At 41.0% G+C, this 22,088-nt stretch overlaps 1 protein-coding gene across 2 annotated transcripts in view; it reads left to right on the top strand.

Moving 5' to 3' along the window:
* dnah7 (dynein, axonemal, heavy chain 7) overlaps positions 1-22,088 on the top strand; it is a 417,860-nt gene that overhangs the window by 253,797 nt on the left and 141,975 nt on the right. For both annotated transcript variants that reach the window (XM_087988680.1, XM_043692898.2), the window contains 4 exons: positions 1,638-1,823; positions 3,566-3,729; positions 12,255-12,409; positions 17,382-17,572. In XM_087988680.1, the coding sequence (XP_087844806.1) occupies positions 1,638-1,823; positions 3,566-3,729; positions 12,255-12,409; positions 17,382-17,572 (696 nt within the window). The remainder of the gene's footprint in view (positions 1-1,637; positions 1,824-3,565; positions 3,730-12,254; positions 12,410-17,381; positions 17,573-22,088) is intronic.

Genomic DNA, 22,088 nt, shown 5'->3' with positions numbered 1-22,088 from the left:
AGGAAAGCAGCACACAAAGACTAGATACTTAATTACAGAAGCAATCATCCCAACACCCACTAGTATCCTTACGTACAGATGAAGAAGGACACCACTTCGACTGGGACAACACATCCATCCTAGGACAGGTAAAACAGAGACATGCATGGGAATTCCAAGACACATAAATAGAAAGTGGGACAAAATGCCAGCGCTTCATCGGAGACTAACTGATGATGTTACCCAGCATGGTGACAAAATGTCTGAAAACAAACTTCCAGCTCAGCGAGCAAACTTACAACCTGAACAGCTTTGTTATCTCTAGAGTTGATTGTTCTTATGTGACTTGACTGGTTTCCCACATTCTATCCATTTGTTGATGTTGTCCAAAACTCTTCTCTCTGTGTCCTTGGGTGTACTAAGTCCAAAACTTCAATCACTCTTGGGCTCCTTCAGCTTGGTTCCTGGTCAGATAACATTGTTGTTTTAAAATTCTCATCTTGTTATCAAATCCCTTCATAATTTTGTAATTACCTTTATTCTAGTATTCAACTAATTCTCACAATTTAAACATTCCCAATCCTAGTTGCTCTAACATTGGTGGCCATGCCTTCAATTACAAAGGACCAAAATTCTTGAGTTCCCTCCCTACACCTCTCTCCCTTATTTTTCTGCAGTTAAGTAATAATTATTTTGCAATGATATCCCCTTAGATTTATGTTAACAAAGACTCGATGAAACTCATTATTTCAACTTGGAGTCACAGGTGGTTGTAATTTTAAAAACATTTAAAGAGCAGGGGATGTAAATGACTTGATAGCTTTACAGTTCCATAGACCTCATCTACCGGTTATGCGCAATTAAGTCTACTGTTAAAAATCATCATTAACATACCATTATAAACAGAACTCTCCAGCCTAACTGGTACTTATTCAAATGCCCTGTCAATATTTGGTTTCTTATGTATGAAACCCATCATTCCCCCTTTTACCTATGGGCAAAAATAGGGTGTCTCAGAAATAGAGGTAGAATTCCTGGATCTGCGGTCTGATGCCATTTTTGATGAGGTGTTGGTTCTCCATGACTTCATGAAAATCTAGACATTTATTGTAAAATTGCATTTTGTAGATTTAAATGTCTATCTTAGCTGTAGGTTAACTTAAATCTCTTCCTTACCAACTGTATTTACTTCTGTATCAATGATTGTTTCACTAGCAATCTTTGTTTTTCTTCACGTGCTCAGTAATTTTTATTGACACCATTGCACGAAATGGTCAAAATTGATTCTTGTGGTTTAAATCTTCGTTTAGGAGGTCTTGTGGCTCAGTAGGTAATATCTTTGACTCTAAGCCAGAAGTTTCAGGTTCAATTCTCACTCCACGAATTGTTGGTTATGGAGAGCAGTCATGATGTGGTTCACTAGATTGATAATCAGTCTGCCATTGCTTCTAACACATTCCCAGTATTCCCCATATAGCCCATCTATATATGATGATAATGAAGCAGACTTTGTCTCAATTTAAGCTTATTTTTGACTCATTCTGATCACCTCATTAAATTGAATATATTAGTAAACATTGCCTTTTTAACAATCAGAAAATAAAACAAGTTCACAACATTTTCTTTGACTGTGACAGTGGAAGTTGCTTATCTTCTAGGTTGATTTGTGCAGTAAAAAGCTGGATCGAGCAGAACAACTCATTGGTGGACTTGGTGGCGAGAAGACTCGTTGGAATGAGACTGCCATAAATTTAGGCATTCAATATACTAACCTAACAGGTGACATCCTGATTTCTTCTGGAATAGTGGCATATCTTGGGGCCTTCACATCAACCTATAGACAGGTAAATTAAAAATAAAGTTCAAGAAAATGGAATAGATGAGTTTTTTTCCATCAAACTTTCTATGTACTTTCTAAAATGTGTTTTTCTAATGTAACATAACATGTTTTTCCGTGGAGTTGATATAACCAAGACAGCATTTATCCTTGAGGCAATAGCAAATGGCTCTTTACAGATATAATCACACAGCATCTATGGTCCCCTTGTATCAAACTGGTTGCTACTTCCTTGAACTATCCTAATAAATTATTAATTGCAATTTTTTTTCACAACACCATGCTGATCTACTTGTTTGTCCCATACTTTTCTAAATATCATGCTGTCTTTAATAATTTATTCCTAATTGTTTTTTGCTTTCTGACCCCATCCTTCTTGATTAGTGGTGTTGTATTTGTGGTGTTGTATTTGTGGTTTCTATTAGTTTGTGACCTTTCCCGAATCTCGGGAATTTTGGAAAATTACAAGCAATGCATCTGCTATTTCTACAGCTAATTATCTTAAGATCATAGAATACAGGCCTTCATATCCAGGGAACCTGTAACTTTTAAGTAACTTTGGTATTCCCATCTTAGAATTTCACATTTAGTTTGGTTGGATCATGTCAGAGGGCCTTTGCTATGAATCTTAATTAACCCTGACTCATTACACATTATCAGATCCAAAGTAGTTCTCATACTAGTTCTCGAACATATTCTAAGAAACTGGGCAAAAAATACCTTATTAACTCAACTTCATATCTTTAACAGAGCTACCTTACCATTTTTTCCTTTCCTCCTTTCTGAAATGTCCAATGCCATTGAATGTTCAGATCCTAGCATTCATGTCTCTGCAATGGTGATCATATCACAGTTAAAAGTCACACAACACCAGGTTATAGTCCAACAGGTTTATTTGGAAATACAAGCTTTCGGAGCGCTACCCCTTTATCAGTAGCTCTGAAATAACCTATTGTTATGTGATTTTTAACCTTGTCCACCCCAGTCCAACGCTGGCATCTCCACATCCTATCATATCATACTCATTCATTTCTATTTGTACCATCAATTAATTCATCTTCTTGTCAATACTGCAGGCATTCAGATATTGTTAAGACTTCCTTCCTAAGAGATTTCAACATTTTCTGATGACCAATGTTATATTTATTCAACCCCTACATGGATTGACCTGGTTTCAATAATCATTATTTGAAATAAAAATGAAAAATAGTTGGAGAGTGGATAACTCAAAAGTAAACATTATGATTCTTTCCTTCCATTATAACCTACAGTTTCTCTCAAGGTGGAAGATCTCTGATTGGCCATCTAACTTTGAGTCTCAACGCACATCCCTTACTAGATTGAGAATTTGTCTCCTTGCCAATTATGTGGTGCCTCAGTGAAAATTCAATCAAGTAACCAATTCCAGCACCATCTACCCCATGAGCATGTTTGGGAACCGGAATGGTTTCAATAGTCTTGCCGTCAGATCTTAAGGCACATTATCTATAAATCTTCAAGTCATGACTGCAGAGAACAGTGTCTTTCCTGCTGATTATATGGTTTCCTATAACTAATAGTTTTTTTCACTCCTCCTGTTTAATGCTTTCTGCATTATTACTATGATACGGTCACCTAGTCACTGCAGCAAAGCAACTATTTTTTAAATATCCACATGTTCTTTATTCATTGCACACACAGCATGCTTTGTGCTTGCCACTTTCCTGTGGATGATGTTTAGTCTTAATCATGATTTCTCACATATTGTAGTACCAAACAGGAAAATGGGTGGAGCAGTGCAAGGAGATGCGCATCCCATGCTCTGACGATTTCTCTCTGACAGTTACTTTGGGCGACGCTGTAAAAATTCGATCTTGGAATATTGCTGGATTACCTACTGATAGTTTTTCCATTGACAATGGTATCATCATATCGTAAGTATCAAACAGATTATTCATGGCAAATAAATAAAACAAATGGAGATGTGTGATTAGTTATTTTGATGGATAATTACTTATTGAATTTGGAAATAGCATTACCCAAAGCAACATCAAGAAATATCGTGGGTGGCACGGTGGCACTGTGGTTAGCACTGCTGCCTCACAGCGCCAGAGAGCCGGGTTCAATTCCCGCCTCAGGCGACTGACTGTGTGGAGTTTGCACATTCTCCCCGTGTCTGCGTGGGTTTTCTCCGGGTGCTTCGGTTTCCTCCCACCATCCAAAGATGTGCAGGTCAGGTGAATTGGCCATGCTAAATTGCCCGTAGTGTTAGGTAAGGGGTAGATGTAGGGGTATGGGTGGGTTGCTCTTCGGAGGGTCAGTTTGGACTTGTTGGGCCGAAGGGCCTGTTTCCACACTGTAAGTAATCTAATCTAAACATGAGGACTACAGCTTAATTTTGCAGAGTATGATCTGCTTTAAACAAATTAGCCTGATGTTCCCAACACACCTGTACACCAACCTACTGTTTCTGGTATTTTAGAGGTTGAGGCTGCTTCGGTGCAGTATGCTACAGCTAGAGTTCTGGTCACACATTGTGGTGAGCTCACAAGCCTGTTTCTGAGTTCAAAAGTGATCCATGTACTTGTGTCTTTGTCACATGGAAGACTTCGCTCCTCCTTGGGGACAGCAAGAAATGGTCAGTAAATGCTGGCCCAGACCACTTCACCTACGCTTCATGAATGAATTAAAAAAAAGAGAGGGGACTGCCCCTACTTATGATCAAATCTCATTTTATATTTTTGGTTGAGTGACCAGTCACCCAGTACTGTCATGGGTCTTCCTTAATTGACAGCTCTGCCTCTGATTTCTGCTGTCTAATTCACAATGTTAATTAAGTTAAGAGCTTGCAGTTTCAGTTACTGAAGCTTTAAAAGATCTAGAAAATTGACATTTTTACTTTTACCATTTAGATCTTGGGATAATTACACTTAAGACTTTGATGTACATGACCTGTAGTAGAAAGTGATTTTTTAAAAACTATAATAGAAAGTTTTCAATTGTTAACACTTTTTTAAACTTATACTGTCACTGAAATTATTTGCTTCTTTATGTAAACTTTTCTTATTCATTCATGACATGTAGCAATGGCTGACCAGGTCATCATTTATTGCTCTTAATTAGTCTTGGGGAGATGGTAGTGAATTGTTATCTTGAACTCCTGCTATCCTTAAAGTGTAAATGCACTGTAAGCATCTTAGGAATGGAGTTTGACCAAGTAACAGTGAAGGAACATTAATAAAGTTCCATGTCAGGATGGCATGTGCTTGGAAGACAACATGCAAATATTATTCCTATGTATTCTTTGCCATGTCCGTCTAGGTGACAGAGGTTGTGGGTTTGGACCTGTATAAGTTGCTGCATGCATCTTGTAGATCATGCAAACTTCTGTCGCTGTTTGTCAGTGGTGAAGAGAACAAATGCTGAGAAAGTGGGTGAGGTGCTAATCGAGTGTACTGCTTTGTCCTGGAAGGTGTAACGCCTCTTGAGTTTTGTTGGAGCTACTCCAGGTACTTGGAGAGTATTCCATTAGGGACCTGACTTTTGCCATCATGATGTTGGATAGGCACTGGGAATCAGAAGGTGGATTACTCACTTCAGAATTCCTAACCTTTGACCGGTTCTTGTAGCCATAGTGCTTATATGATAGTTGTGCAGTTCAGTTTATGGGCTATGATATTTCCCCAGAATATTGACAGTGGAAGATTGATTGGTTAATTCATTGATGGTAATTCTATTGAACATTGAGGGAAGATGGTAAGATTTTGTTCTATTGGATATGGAAAATGTCTTGTCACTTTAGAATGCCAAGAATGTTACTTGTCATTTATCAGTCCAATCCTGAACATTTTCCATGAATGAGCATGGTGGTTTAAGGGGCAATGGGGTTTGTTTGGGGGTATACCTTGACATAAGGAGTAATAGGGCTCTTTTGAAGTGGGCATACCTTGGTGCATGAGGATTGAGGAAATATAGATGGAATGTGTAGGCTGAATGGGTGAGGGTAAGACGTTATTTCTATTGTTATTCCAACTTAGACATAAGCATCTGGAAGCTCAAGTCTGGCTCTAAAGTTCTTTCTGGGTCAGCTGGTCAGACTGCACTTGCACCCCAGAATGAAAATCCCATTGTTTTAATACCGTAAGATATATGTGCAGAATTAGGCCATTGTGCCCATTGAGTCTACTTTTGGCCATTTGATCATGGCTAGTATGTTTCTCATGCCCATTCTCCTATCTTCTCCCCAAAAACCTTGATCTCCTTAAAAATCAAGAACCTGTCTATCTCTGTCTTAAATATACTCAATGACTTGACCTCCACATCCTCTGTGGCAATGAGTTCCACAGTTTTATCATTCTCTGGCTGAAGAAATTCCTCCAAATCTAAGTTCTAACGTGTCAACCCTTCATTCAGAAGTTTTGCCCTTGGGTCCTAGTCTTTCCTAATGGAAACATCTCCACATGTACTTAACCAGGTGTCTCAGTATCCTGTAAGTTTCAATCAGATTCCCCCCATCCTTCTAAACTCTGTTGAGTACAGACCCAGAGTCTTCAACTGCTCATGATATGACAAGCCCTTTGACTCAGGGGATCACTTTTCTTCCAGAAGAGAATCCCCTCCAAGGCCAGCACATTCTTCCTTAGAAAATGGACCCAAAACTACTCATGATATTCCAAATGCTGTCTGACCAGCGCCTTGTACAGTAAGTCTCAGCAGTAAATCTCTGTTCTTGTATTATAGGCCTCTTGAAATGAATGCTAACATTCCATTTGCCTTCCTAACTGCCAACTGAACCTGTATGTTAACCTTAAGAGAATCCTGAACTAGGAACCCCCAAGACGCTTTCTGCTTCAGATTTCCAAAGCCCTTTCACCATTTAGAAAGTAGTTTAAGTCCCTATTCTTCCCTACCAAAATGCATAATCTCATGCTTTTCCACATTGTATTACATCTGCCGCTTCTTTGCCCACTCCCTTACTCTGTCCAAATTCTTCTACAACTTTCCTGCTTCCTTAACACTACCACTGCCCCTCCAACTATTTTGGTCTCATCTGAAAACTTAGCAACAATGCCCTCAGTTCCTTCATCCAGATTATTAATGTATAACATGAATAGTTGTGGTCCAAAAAGGACCCCTGCAGAATTCCACTAGTCATTGGTTGCTATTGTGAAAAAGACCTCTTTGTCCCCACTCTCTGCCTTCTGCCAATCCTCTATCCATGTTTTATTGAATTCTTTGAGGATGTGACAAAACACATCGATGGAAGTAGAGCAGTGGATGTGGTGTATATGGATTTTAGCAAGGCATTTGATCAGGTTCCCCATGGTAGACTCATTCAGAAAGTAAGGAGGCTTGGATACTGGGAAATTTGGCTGTCTAGATACAGAATTAGCAGACCCATAGAAGACAGAGAGTGATAGTAGATGGTAAGTATTCAGTCTGGAGCTCGGTGACCAGTGGTGTTCAGCAGGGATGGGTTCTGGGATGTCTGCTCTTTGTGATTTTTATAAACGATTTGGATGAGGAAGTGGAAGGGTGGGTTAGTAAGTTTTCCAATGACACAAGGGTTAGTGGAGTTGTGGATAGTGTGGGGGCTGTTGTAGGTTGTAATGGGACATTGACATGATCCAGAGCTGGGCTGAGAAGTGGCAGATGGAGTTCAAACTGGAAAAATGTGAAGTGATTCACTTTGGAAGGTTGAATTTGAATACAGATTTCAGTGTTAAAGGCAGGATTCTTGGAGGTGTGGAGGAACAGTGAGATCTTGGGGTCCATCTCCATAGATCCCGCAAAATTGCCACCTAAGTTGATAAGGTTGTTAAGAAGATGTATGGTGTGTTGGCTTTCATTAGCAGGGGATTGAGTTTACGAGCCGCGAGGTTATGCTGCAGGTCTATAATGCCCTGGTCAGACCACACTTGGAATATTGTGTTCAGTTTTGGTCACCTTATTATAGGGAGGATGTGGAAGCATTAAAGAGGGTGCAGAGGAGATTTACCAGGATGTTGCCTCGACTGGAGGGCTTGCCTTATGAAGAAAGGTTGAAGGAGCTAGGATTTTTCTCATTGGAGCGAAGGGGGATGAGAGGTGACTTGATAGAGGTATACAAGGGTGATGACAAGCATAGATAGAGTCGATAGACAGAGACTTTTTCCCAGGGTGGAAATGGCTATTACGAGGGGGCATAATTTTAAGGTGATTGGAGGAAGGTTTAGGGGAGATGCTAGAGATAGATCCTTTACATACAGAGTGGTAGGTGCTTAGAATGCACTGCCAGCAATGGTAGTAGAGTCAGATACATTAGGGACATTTAAATGACTCTTGGATAGGCGCAGGAATGATAATAAATTGAAAGGTATGTAGGTTAGTTTGATCTTAGAGTAGGATAAAAGGTCAGCATAACATTGAGGGCCAAAGGGCCTGTAATACGCATTGTGGTTCCATGTCCTGTGTTCATGCCAGCTCATTGCCCCTAACACCATGATTTCTTATCTTAGCAGCCTTGTGGAAATCTAAACAGGTCACATCCACTGGCTGTCATTTGTGTAACTTGGTTATTAACCCCTCAAGAATTCAGCCAGATTCTAACAGGCATGACAAAGCTGTGTTGACCCGGCTCTGATATACTGTGCTCTTCAAGCAATCTACAGTCTTATCCTTGATAATGGACTCTAAAATCTTACTAATGTCCGAGGTCAGGCGAAGCAGCCTATAGTTTCCTTTTTTCTGCTTCCCTCCCTTCTTAAACAGGGGTGTATCATTAGCCATTTCCCAATACTCAGTGACTCTCCCTGACTTGAGTGATTTCTGAATGATCACTATCAGCTATTTCCTTCAGAACTTTGGTTGTAGTCCCTTTGGCCTGGGAGATTTATCCACCTTTAGACCTTTCAATTTCCCTAGCATCTTTTCTTTAGTGATGGCCACGACACTCAACTCTGTCCCTAACTTTTGAAGTTCTGGTATGTCTTTCACTGTGAAAATTGATACAAAGTACCTATTCAGTTTCTGTGCCATTTCTTTATTCTTCATTACTACTTCTCCAGCTTCATGTCCTGTGCTCACATGTCCGCTCTTGTCTTGAGAATATCCTAAAAAAAAATCTCTTGGGTGGCACGATGGCTCAGTGCTTAGCACTGATTGAGTGGCGCGATGGCTCAGTGCTTAGCACTGATTGAGTGGCGCGATGGCTCAGTGGTTAGCACTGATTGAGTGGCGCGATGGCTCAGTGGTTAGCACTGATTGAGTGGCGCGATGGCTCAGTGGTTAGCACTGATTGAGTGGCGCGATGGCTCAGTGGTTAGCACTGATTGAGTGGCGCGATGGCTCAGTGCTTAGCACTGATTGAGTGGCGCGATGGCTCAGTGGTTAGCACTGCTGCCTCACAGCACCAGGGACCCAGGTTGGATTCCCACATCGGGTGACTGTCTGCATGGAGTTTGCACATTCTCCCCATGTCTGCATGGGTTTCGTTCAGTTTCTGTACACAGTCCAAAGATGTGCAGGTTAGGTGGATTAGCCATGGTAAATGCAGGGTGATAAGATATGGGTGTAGGTCTGGAGTGGGATACTTTTTGGAGAGTCAGTGTGGATGCGATGGGCCAAATGGTCTGTTTCCACACTATAGGGATTCTATGATTCTTAAATTTTTAAAATATATATCACTAGCTAACTTACTCTCACATTTCATCCTTTTCCCCACTTATTGCTTTTTTGGTTGTTCTCTTTTGGCTTTTAAATTCTCTGATTTCCCACTAATCGTCACCACATTATATGCTTTTTCTTTTGGTTTCATGCTGTCCCTGAATTCCCTTGTCAGCTATGATTGCTTCAACCTCTCCTTAGTTTTTTTTTTCCTTAGGATGAATTTCTGCTGTGCCCCCTGAATTACCTCGGGAAACTCCTGCCATTGCTGCTTCACTGTGCTCCCTTTAAGCTCCCCTTCCAATCAACTCTGACAAGCTCTTCCCTTAAGTCTTTGTAGTTATCTTAACTCAATTGTAATACCATTTCTTCTGATTCCAGCTGCTGCCTCTCAAACTGTGGGGTGAATGTTATCATATTATGGTCACTGTGTCCTAGGGGTTCCTTCACCTTAAGCTCCCTTATCAAGTCTATCTCATTACACATTGCTGAATCCAGAATTGCCTGTTCCCGAGTGAGTTCTACCACAAGCTGCTCCAAAAAGTCATCTTGTCAACATTCCCATGAATTCTTTGCATTGATCCCCGTTACTAACCTGATTTTCCCAGACTCCTGCACATGAAGTGCACCATGATTATTTAATAGTGCCTTTCTTACATGCCTTTTCTATCTTCTGATTTATTTTCTGCCCGACATCCTGACTACTTCTAGGAGGCCTGTACAGTACTCCCTTCAGGGTCTTTTTTTCCTTTGTGGAACTTCAACTCTGTCCACATAGACTCTGCAGCTCCTGACTCTACCTGTTCTTGCTATCAGTTTAATTTTATTTCTTATTAACAAGGTACCCTGCCTGTTGTTTCAACAGGACATGTATCCTTGGATATTTAGTTCCCAGCCCTGTTCCACTTACAACCACGCCTCTGGGATACCCTGCCCAATTTCAGTCTGCAATACGTTGTTTCCTTGTTTACCTTGTTTTGTATGTTGTGTGTATTTAAATACAACCGCCTCAATCCTGCATTGACACACCCCTTCTCATAGTTGTCCCCTTATCTGATGTGCCTAAAGGGCTCCCTGCTGAGCCTTTGGTCTTTCCCTTAAACATTTTCCATAATTTCCAGGAACTGATACCCATCACCACCATTTCACTATTTAGTATAAAGTCCTACTCACAGCTCTAGTTGTACGATTCACCAGGACCCTGGTCCCAGCATTACAGAGGTGGAGTCCATTCCATTGGAACAGCTCCTTCCTTCCTCTGTCCTGGTGCTAACATTCCATGAATTCGAAGCCGTTTTTTATCTGTTACCAATCTTTGAGCCATACATTTACCTTATTAATCTTGTTGACCCTGTGCCAATTTACTTCTGACTCAGGTAGTAATCCAGGAATTATTACCTTTTTATTCTGCTTTCTAATTTAGTCCTGATCCTCCCTCAGCAGAACCTCTTTTCTCTTTCTACCAATATCATTATTACTTATGTGAACTTTGACAACTGGATCTTTCCCCTCTCACTCCCAGTTCTGCTGAGCCCAGATGAGATATCCAGAACCCAGGCACCAGGCAGGAAACGCAGCCTTCAGGACTCTTGATCCTCGCCACAGAGAACAGTGTCTATTCTCCTGACTATATTACCCTCAACTACATTTCTCTCTTCTTCCCCCCCTTTTTAATGGGCGTCCTGTACCACGGTGCTAAGACCAGTTTGCTTACCTTCCCTACAGTCTCCTGCTCTCATCCACACCGGGAACAAGAATCTCAAACCTGTTAGACTAGTTCATGGGCTGAGGCTCTTTAAGAACTACCTCCTGGATCCTTTGCCCTCGCTGGTATTACACCCTTCTGTCCCTGACCACGGACTGAATTTAAGGTAGTTAATCTAAGGGTTGTGACTGCCTCCTGAAAACACAGCATCCAGGCAGCATTCCCCTCCCTGATATGTCACATTGTGCAAAGCTCTGTTTCAAGCTCATCAACTCTGAATCTCAAGGAACCAACACTGAATGTGATCTCTTATTCCTGAGTTTTCTTGAGGCAAGCAGACCAAATTAGGAATTTTCTCAATTCTCTCTATATAACTTGAACATGAAAATCTAGGCCTGGCTTGTAAATTGACATCATCCTGAAGGAGATGAAAGGAGTGTTGACGAGGTAGTGGTTTGCACAGTCACAGTGGGAGGGGATAATGGCATATTTAAAGAAGAGGGGACACCACCTAAGGAATCACAACCGTTAACAATATCAGCCAACAAGCAGTTTGGTGGGAAGAAGCTCAATGGAGCAGGAATTAGATAAATTAGCGCAGGGGAAAGCCTTTGGAGAATTTTGATTTGTGGGAAAAGGAAAGGAAATAGCAGAGATGGCTGAATAACTGGACTTCATGACAAGTAGATCCATCAACTGCTCAAATTGAGGGAATAATGTGCTTACAGAAACAAGTGTATAGTTTACCTGTGCTATATCAAGTATACTTTCATTCAAATAATGATCATTATCTCATCGTGATTGTCTAATCTGCCTTTAGTTATTTCAATCCTGGCACTTACATTACTCTTTACATTTTGTTGTGCTGCTTTATGTTTAGCTGTGGCTTGGTAATTATGCTAGTTAAAGTAAAATGGCTTTTTACTTTGCCTCACAAAGCACAATGAAGATTGAAATCTACCCTACTTTAAAATATGCTAAGTACTCAAAATCAATATATTGTGACACTACGAGTCTGTTTTCTGTCTAGCTGTATTCATACTGTTTTAATTTACATTTGACTGTAAAAATTAGAACATTCATGTTATAAAATTTTTTTGCATCTTACAGGAATGCTCGAAGATGGCCACTAATGATAGATCCTCAAGGTCAGGCAAATAAATGGGTAAAAAATATGGAAAAGGCTAACAGTCTTCATGTAATTAAGCTCAGTGACTCGGACTTTGTCAGAACTTTAGAAAACTGCATTCAATTTGGCACTCCTGGTAAGTTACAAATATGCAGTTTGTAAACTCTGCCTAAAGAAGATGCAATTTACTGTAAAGAAACCAATCCTTTAAACCAAACTTTTGAATTGACATACAAAAATAAGTGTATCCTAATCTTTCATTATTTATTTAAAATAGTGCAATCACAATAAATGCATATATTTGACCAGTACTATGGTGAGAAATTTGAAAATTAATATATTAGAATAAATTATTCTTGAGCGGTCATGTTATTTTGAAAGAAAATAATTCTCATTTTCAGTTTGTACAAATAATAGATAAAAATTAAAGGATCAGCAGTTTAAAGGAAACACTGCTTCATGTTTCAGAACTTAGGCACCACCTCAATAATGTTATATCTAGCAGGAGCCAGAAAAGTGTGGGCAGTATATGCCAGAATTTCCATCTTACTATCAAACAAAGGATCTCAATAAATTATACCTCAATATATCAGACCTATTGGCTTGGATTTTCCAATGGCCAGTCAATTGTTTCTGAAGCATAGATGGGAGTTGTGCATGGGGAAGGGTAGAATAAGTTACCCTGAAATTGTAAATTCCACTGGTCAATTCTCTGGAATTCACCAAAAGTATTGAGTTAATTCGAAAGATTACGCCACTGTTATTCAGTTACTCAGGAAAAAAGTTGATATTTTAAAAAACAAGTCTAACTTCTGAGTAACTACTAAACAGCCACCCCAACTTTTGCACATTTTGCCCTCTTCCTAGCACATTAACCTTACACATACCACGTAATTACACTTTCACAGAAGCTGTAAAAGTGACTGTGATGCTGAACCTATAATCTATAGAATAAGGCAATTGGCTGCTGTGAAAAAAAGGGGTTCTTGTTTGCCTTACTTTGATTTTTCTGTCAGAGTGAAAGTATGGTTCTGTATTTCTGAAGTGATGTATCTGTCAGAGTGAAAGTATGGTTCTGTATTTCTGAAGGAGCTTTGATCAGAATCTTCTGTCAGAAACATGGAGCGCTTTTTTGTTATGTAAATGAGAATGAGTGGAGTGGAAATTTGCATCATACTGCTTGAAAAAGCCAGACCATTGAATTTAACACACTGTGAATATTAGAGACATTGTTCTAGCACCAATTTATAATAAAGATAGGCAAATTACTTTTTTTTAGAATAATACTCTTCCAATATCTTCCTATATTGTTAACATTTTGGTAATATGGATGACATTTCCTCTTCAGCACCTTGGTATAAGAGTTTTCATGGGATGTGGCCAGTACTTGAATTTGTGATGAGTGAATCTGTCCATTAGCCTCTTTACCTTAAGCTGAAGAGATAAATCCATCACTTTTTAGAGTCATAGAGGCATAGAGATGTACAGCATGGAAACAGACGGTCCAACCCGTCCATGCTGATCAGATATCCCAACCAATCTAGTCCCACCTGCCAGCACCCAGCCCATATCCCTCCAACCCCTTCCTATTCATATACCCATCCAAATGCCATTTAAATGTTGCAATTGTACCAGCCTCCACCACTTCCACTGGCAGCTCATTCTATACACGAATCACTCTCTGTGTGAAAACGTTGCCCCTTATGTCTCTTTTATATCTTTCCCCACTCACCCTAAACCTATGCCCTCTAGTTCTGAAGTTCCCGACCCCAGGGAAAAGACTTTGTCTATTTATCCCATCTATGCCCCTCATAATTTTGTAAACCTCTATAAGGTCACCCCTCAGCCTCTGATGCTCCAGGGAAAATAGCCCCAGCCTGATCAGCCTCTCCCAATTGCTCAAATCCTCCAACCCTGGCAACATCCTTGTAAATCTTTCCTGAACCCTTTTAAGTTTCACAACATCTTTCCGATAGGAAGGAGACCAGAATTGCACGCAATATTCCAAAAGTGGCCTAATCAATGTCCTGTACAGTCGCAACATAACCTCCCAACTCCTGTACTCAATATTCTGACCAATAAAGGAAAGCATACCAAACGCCTTCTTCACTATCCTATCTACCTTTGACTCCATTTTCAAGGAGCTATGAACCGCACTCCTAGGTCTCTTTGTTCAGCAACACTCCCTAGGATCTTAACAATAAGTGAATAAATCCTGCTCAGACTTGCTTTCCCAAAATGCAGCACCTTGCATTTATCTGAATTAAACTCCATCTGCCACTTCTCAGCCCATTGTCCCATCTGATCAAGATCCTGTTGTAATCTGAGGTAACCTTCTTCGCTGTCCACTACACTTCCAATTTTGGTGTCATCTGCAAACTTACTAACTATACTTCTTATATTCACATCCAAATCATTTATATAAATGACAAAAAGTAGAGGACCCAGCACCGATCCTGGTGTCACAGGTCTCCAGTCTGAAAACCAACCTTCCACCACCACCAAAGATCTTCTACCTTTTAGCCAGTTCCGTATCCAATTGGCTAGTTCACCTTGTATTCTGTGAGATCTAACCTTGCTAATCAGTCTCCCATGGGGAACCTTGTTGAACGCCTTACTGAAGTCCATATAGATCACATCTACCACTCTGCCCTCATCAATCCTCTTTGTTACTTCTTCAAAAAACTCAGTCAAGTTTGTGAGACATGATTTCCCACGCACAAAGCCATGTTGACTATCCCGAATCAGTCCTTGCCTTTCCAAATACATGTACATCCTGTCCCTCAGGATTCCCTCCAACAACTTACCCATCACAGATGTCAGGTTCCCTGGCTTATCCTTGCCACCCTTCTTAAATAGTGGCACCACGTTAGCCACCCTCCAGTTTCCCGCACTTCCCGTGTCTATCGATGATACAAATATCTTTTTTCAAGGTGTCACCATCTATTTCCCCACATTCTATATCTTCCATATCCTTTTCCACAGTATATACTGATGCAAAATACTCCTTTAGTATCTCCCTCATTTTCTGTGGCCCCCTTGCTGATTTTTGAGAGACCCTACTCTCGCGCTAGTTACTCTTTTGACCTTAATGTATTTGTAAAAACTCTTTGGATTCTCCTTAATTCTATTTGCCAAAGCTATTTCATTTCCCCTTTTTGCCCTCTTTGTTTCCCTCTTAAGTATACTCCTACTGCCTTTGTACTCTTCGATCTATCCTGTCTATACCTTACATGTGCTTCCTTCTTTTTCTTCACCAAACCCTCAATTTCTTTAGTCATCCAACATTCCCTATACCTACCAGCCTTTCCTTTCACCCTAACAGGAATATGCTTTCTTTGGATTCTCGTGAACTCATTTCTGAAGGCTTCCCATTGTCCAGCCGTCCTTTTACCTGTGAACATCTGCCCCCAATCAGCTTTTGAAAGTTCTTGCCTAAATTGGCCTTTCTCCAATTTAGAACTTCAACTTTTAGACCTGGTCTATCCTTTTCCATCACTATTTTAAATCTAATAGAATTTCTTGAGCTGATGCAAATTTTTCATTTGTACAATTGCCAAACCAGAAATACATTTTTCTGTTCATTGTCTAAAACAATCTCATTTTTTGACAGTCTATTATTTTTGCATTTTTCAAACTATTCTGTAGGATTATAAATTTAATGAATAGATTAAATATATTCCTAAATCAGTTAAATTTCTTTGAGGCTACAATTGAACTTCAGCATAAAACTTGTGGCGTAAAAAAGTTGAGTTATGGAGTCCACTCAGACTATACATGTGTAGATCAGTTCACACCTTTATGCAACAGACAAATATGGAGATTCATTTGTGCCACAACAAAACATAACCTCTAACAGGTGATTGTAAATTAATTAAATAATGGAACAACATTCTAATCAAATTCACATTCACTGTGGTTTGATTATGTGAATATAAAAGAGTATGTTTACTATCTAGCCTATGAGGCTCAATTTTAAAGTACTAACTGGATAAAAATTATGATTTAAAAGTCACTACGAGCCTAATGAGAATAGTTGTTCCTGTGTCTTGCACAGTTGCTGTGAGGTTTATTAATAGCTAGAGTTGGTACAAAGGTACTTCAATATTGAGATTATGAAAATTAAAACAACAGTAAATAATGAACACTAATATACACATATATAGCAGGATTTGAAGAAGTTGGATAAAAATGAAAGTGACAATTGCAAAATGAACTCAAGTAAATGAAAAGTGAAATTTGTCTAATTATCTGTGCAGGAGTGGTCTCTGAGCACTGCAGGGCAATTTACTAACACTAGCAACCTGGTATTTTTAGATGGTAATGTGATCAAATATAGAACCATCGAGCAAATGAGATGAAACGTCAAAGAGTGATTTTAAAATGTTGTGTAGCCTTTTGAGATCTTATTGAGAGTTCCATCTTAAGTTTGTTCCTTTTGACTTGAAAAAGCTATGCTATGTTGTTGGAGGTGACTGAAACAAAGTCTAATTTTGTATATACCTTGGGATGTTACTCTAATGAAAGTAAACACTAGGGACAAAAACTTCTAAATGCTTTGAAAATCATGAAAAAGATTAATGTAAAACTGGGAAGCATTGATTCTAACTATGAAAATCTGAAATATAAAAAAGGTCATTTTAATTAAAGGCTCGTAATTTTGTGGAATAAAGTGGAAATGCAGTTGTTGAACAGGGAACTTAAGAGATTTCAAAAATGAAATCGGTAACCTGCTGGTATTTAGTGCTGAAGTCTAATTGTTACTGGATTCTTGGTGCAGGAAAATTAGATTGGAAGACAAGATGGATCATAGCTTTGCCTGCTATTGAAATATGTTACCATATGGCTGAAGATGATGTAAAAAGACAATGTAATTATTTCTTTGTAGACTTATTTCCACCTTTTACAAGGCGAATGGTCTCAACAGAAACCATGATTATCAGTAGAGAATAGTACATCTACTAAGGTGAGGCATAACATGGATATGGGAACTAAAATGAACTCTTGGTACAAATGAAAGAAAAATTATCTTAGAAAATGTATCTGTTATGAATCACTATGGAGCTAAATTCAGATCAAATTCAGATGTTAATGAATTAATTTTTCAGTTCTGCTGGAAAATGTTGGTGAGGAGCTAGATCCCATCCTGGAACCTTTGCTGCTTAAGCAAACATTCAAGCAGGGTGGCAGCATGTGCATTCGACTGGGAGATTCCACAATTGAATATGCCCCAGATTTCCGCTTTTACATCACAACGAAACTGAGAAATCCCCATTACCTGCCAGAAACATCTGTCAAGGTGTGAAATTTCATGAAAAATTGTATACTACTTAAGCTTTTGACAGTTTAATTCCTGGTCATTGTTAAGTTTTCAAACAGTTTTAACACTTAATGTAACTTTTTATTGAATATCACATGTAACAATTACAATTACACATTTTGGTATATGCATAAAATAATGTTATGGTCACCATCAAGGAGGTTAAACCGTACAATCCAGATGGCCTCCTTCTTCAAGGACCGCCATTTCCCGCCAGACATAGTCGACGATGCCCTCCACCGCATCTCTTCCACTTCCCGCTCCTCCGCCCTTGAGCCCCACCCCTCCAACCACCACCAGGACAGAACCCCACTGGTCCTCACCTACCACCCCACCAACCTCCATGTACAACGTATCATCCGCCGTCATTTCCGCCACCTCCAAACGGACCCCACCACCAGGGATATATTTCCCTCCCCTCCCCTATCAGCATTCCAAAAAGACCACTCCCTCCGTGACTCCCTCGTCAGGTCCACACCCCCCACCAACCCAACCTCCACTCCCGGCACCTTCCCCTGCAACCGCAAGAAATGCAAAACTTGCGCCCACACCTCCCCCATTACATCCCTCCAAGGCCCCAACGGACACTTCCATATCTGCCACAAATTCACCTGCACCTACACACACATCATCTATTGCATCCGCTGCACCCGATGTGGCCTCCTCTATATTGGGGAGACAGGCCGCCTACTTGCGGAACGTTTCAGAGAACACCTCTGGGACACCCGGACCAACCAACCCAACCACCCCGTAGCCCAACACTTTAACTCCCCCTCCCACTCCACCAAGGACATGCATGTCCTTGGACTCCTCCATCGCCAGACCATGGTAACACGACGGTTGGAGGAAGAGCGCCTCATCTTCTGCCTGGGAACCCTCCAACCACAAGGGATGAACTCAGATTTCTCCAGTTTCCTCATTTCCCCTCCCCCCACCTTGTCTCAGTCAAATCCCTCGAACTCAGCACCGCCTTCCGAACCTGCAATCTTCTTCCTGACCTCTCCGCCCCCACCCCACTCCGGTCTATCACCCTCACCTTGACCTTCCTCCACCTATCGCATTTCCAATGCCCCTCCCCCAAGTCCCTCCTCCCTACCTTTTATCTTAGCCTGGTTGACACACTTTCCTCATTCCTGAAGAAGGGCTTATGCCCGAAACGTCGATTCTCCTGTTCCTTGGATGCTGCCTGACCTGCTGCGCTTTTCCAGCAACACATTTTCAGCTCTGGTCACCATCAAGGCCTATAACCTTTATAGAGAAATTTGAAATTTGAATTCCTCTGATTTTTGAATACCAGCAAGTATAAATTGCAGACCCAGAAGGAACTTCTTTTACCTCTCAATACCCTTTACCTTCTGGATTCAATATTTTATGTTGTTCTTAACATCAGAATTTTTCACAGTTTCTCCTAACCCTTACCTTATCACAGATTGTTGGCTTTCTAACTCAGTCTTTGAATAGTCATCACCCCGTGCTCCCGTGAGGAGGTTGAGCAATTCATCAACACATTCCACCCTGACCTTAGATTTACCTGGACAATCTCTGACACATCCCTCTCATTCCTGGACATCTCCATCTCCATTAATGATGACCGACTTGACACTGACATTTTTTACAAACCCACCGACTCCCACAGCTACCTGGATTACACCTCTTCCCACCCTACCTCTTGCAAAAATGCCATTCTGTATTCCCAATTCCTCCGCCTCCACCATATCTGCTCCCAGGAGGACTAGTTCCACCCCAGAACAAACCAGATGGCCTCCTTCTTTAGAGACTGCAATTTCCCTTCCCACGTGGTTAAAGATGCCCTCCAACGCATCTCATCCACATCCCGCACCTCTGCCCTCAAACCCCACCCCTCCAACCGTAACAAGGACAGAACGCCCCTGGTGCTCACCTTCTACCCTACCAACCATCGCATAAACCAAATCATCCGCCAACATTTCCGCCACCTCCAAAAAGACCCCATCACCAGGGATATATTTCCCTCCCCACCCCTTTCCGCTTTCCGCAAAGACCGTTCCCTCCGTGACTACCTGGTCAGGTCCACGGCCCCCTACGACCCACCCTCCCATCCTGGCACCTTCCCCTGCCACCGCAGGAATTGCAAAACCTGCGCCCTCACCTCCTCCCTCACCACCATCCAAGGCCCTAAAGGAGCCTTCCACATCCATCAAAGTTTTACCTGCACATCCACCAACATCATTTATTGTATCCGTTGCACCCGATGCGGTCTCCTCTACATTGGGGAGACTGGACGCCTTCTAGCAGAGCGCTTTAGGGAACATCTCCGGGACACCCGCACCAATCAACCACACCGCCCTGTGGCCCAACATTTCAACTCACCCTCCCACTCTGCCGAGGACATGCAGATCCTGGGCCTCCTTCACTGCCACTCCCTCACCACCAGACACCTGGAGGAAGAACGCCTCATCTTCCACCTCGGAACACTTCAACCCCAGGGCATCAATGTGGACTTCAACAGTTTCCTCATTTCCCCTTCCCCCACCTCACCCTAGTTCCAAACTTTCAGCTCAGCACTGTCCCTGATGACTTGTCCTACCTGCCTATCTTCTTTTCCACCTATCCACTCCACCCTCCCCCCCCCGACCTATCACCTTCATCCCCTCCTCACCTCTATGCTACTTTCTCCCCACCCCCACCCTCCTCTAGCTTATCTCCCCACCCTTCAGGCTCTCTGCCTTTATTCCCGAAACGTCGATTTTACTGGTCCTTGGATGCTGCCTGAACTGCTGTGCTCTTCCAGCACCACTAATCCAAAATCTTTAGTCATGTTCAGATTTTACTTTCTGATCTCTATTCAGTTTCACAGCTGTGGATTCTTTAATGTCAAAGTCGACAAAATACATTTCTGTCAAACAAATATCCAAGCTGTACTGTCCACATTTAAACAGAAGGTAATGGTTTAACTCTGCTGTTCTAAGAAATTAATTAGAGTCATACAGCATGGAAACAGGCCCTTCAGCCCAACCCGTCCATGCTGACCAGGTTTCCTAAACTGAACTAGTCCCATTTGCCTGCATTTGGCCCCTATTTCTCTAAACCTTTCTTATCTATGTATCTGTCCAAATGTCTTTTAAAGGTTAGTCATGTTGATGATTAGTTAGAAAAGTCTTGGCAACCTTTTTAGTGAGTTCATAGTTTCAAAATAACAGCATTTGCTAGATTTGAATGATTTTAGTTCATTGCTCTTTATCTTTTTATTTGGTCATTTGCCTGGTATTTTCTGCTGTTGTATTCTCATCTAACACCTATGAATTTGCAACTACAGGCTAGCTTAAAGCATCCAGTTTATATTGAACTTGAATTGTTATTGTTTATTCCATATTACAAGCTTGAGCTTTTAACTCTCTTGACACATCTTTCATCAAAAGAGCAGGATTTTTTTGCAACAAGGTTAGAAGTAGTTTCTAATTCTTTAAGTCCATTGTCAATTCCAGCAGGCTTTTCACCCATCCCCAGAAATGGCAACATTTTTTGCTGAAAGATATTTCCTAGTATGGAATCAATGTTATCAATAGGCAATACAGGCACCATCAGAATAACAAAGACTTATTGACTAAAGCACAGTTTAAATTCATTTGACAGAAGGTCACAAGAACAAAACTTCTACCAATACCTTGTATCAGTGCGCTTACTGTGAGTTCTCTGGAGAGACATTCATGCCTCTGGCATTGAGCTTTAAGCAGATCCTGTAACCCTAAGGATGGTATAGGCAGACCCCGATTTTTGAACATTTGACTTATGAATGCTCATACTTATGAACAACCCACGATATAATGTTAAATACACAACATATGAACATTTCCTGTACTTACGAATGGCTGCTTTGCATTGTGTTCTGAATTGTGTACAAATCAACTTGCAAACAGATTCCAGAACAGAATCTGTTTGCAACCTGTTGACTGCCTGTACTTTTTTAGTCTTTCCTCAGACAGCAATGTAATTATTCATCCTCAGATATAAAACCCTTATAATCGTTTATCCACAGATTCACACTTATGGTAAATACATTAGATGGAATTGGTTGATTACCAATTCCTCCCTCTGGTACACATTTTCTGGAGAAACATGAACCATACTATCACGGAAGCTACTGCTTTTGGTCTTAACTTTCAGCACTCTGCCTTTAAGCATTCTATCTTACGGCAATAAAAAAATAAATTGGAGGGATCCAAGATGGCGGCAACTCAGCAAGTTTGAGTCTATAGTGCTCCTCCCAAGACCTGGGCAAAGTGGGCCACCCGCCTCCACCACACTCACCAAATCATTTAAAATAGTTTTTACTTAATGTAATTAGTGGCTCAGTACGAAATTTAAACAGTCTAGTCTCCTGTAAAAATGACTAGGGGGAAAGGAACCCGCAGTTCTCAGCAGGCAGGAGCCCCTCCCCCACCCTCCCCAGCTGCAGCAGAGGTGTCCGCAGCCGACACAGGGGACTTACCTACGGTGGCGAGCTTCGCAGAAATAA

This window comes from Chiloscyllium plagiosum, unplaced genomic scaffold (genome assembly GCF_037043375.1).
Source record: "Chiloscyllium plagiosum isolate Xiang-an unplaced genomic scaffold, Cpla_swu_hap1 HiC_scaffold_7, whole genome shotgun sequence".
Lineage (NCBI taxonomy): Eukaryota > Metazoa > Chordata > Chondrichthyes > Orectolobiformes > Hemiscylliidae > Chiloscyllium > Chiloscyllium plagiosum.
The sequence above is the reverse complement of the archived record's forward strand: the minus strand, read 5'-3'. Positions and strand labels throughout refer to the sequence as shown.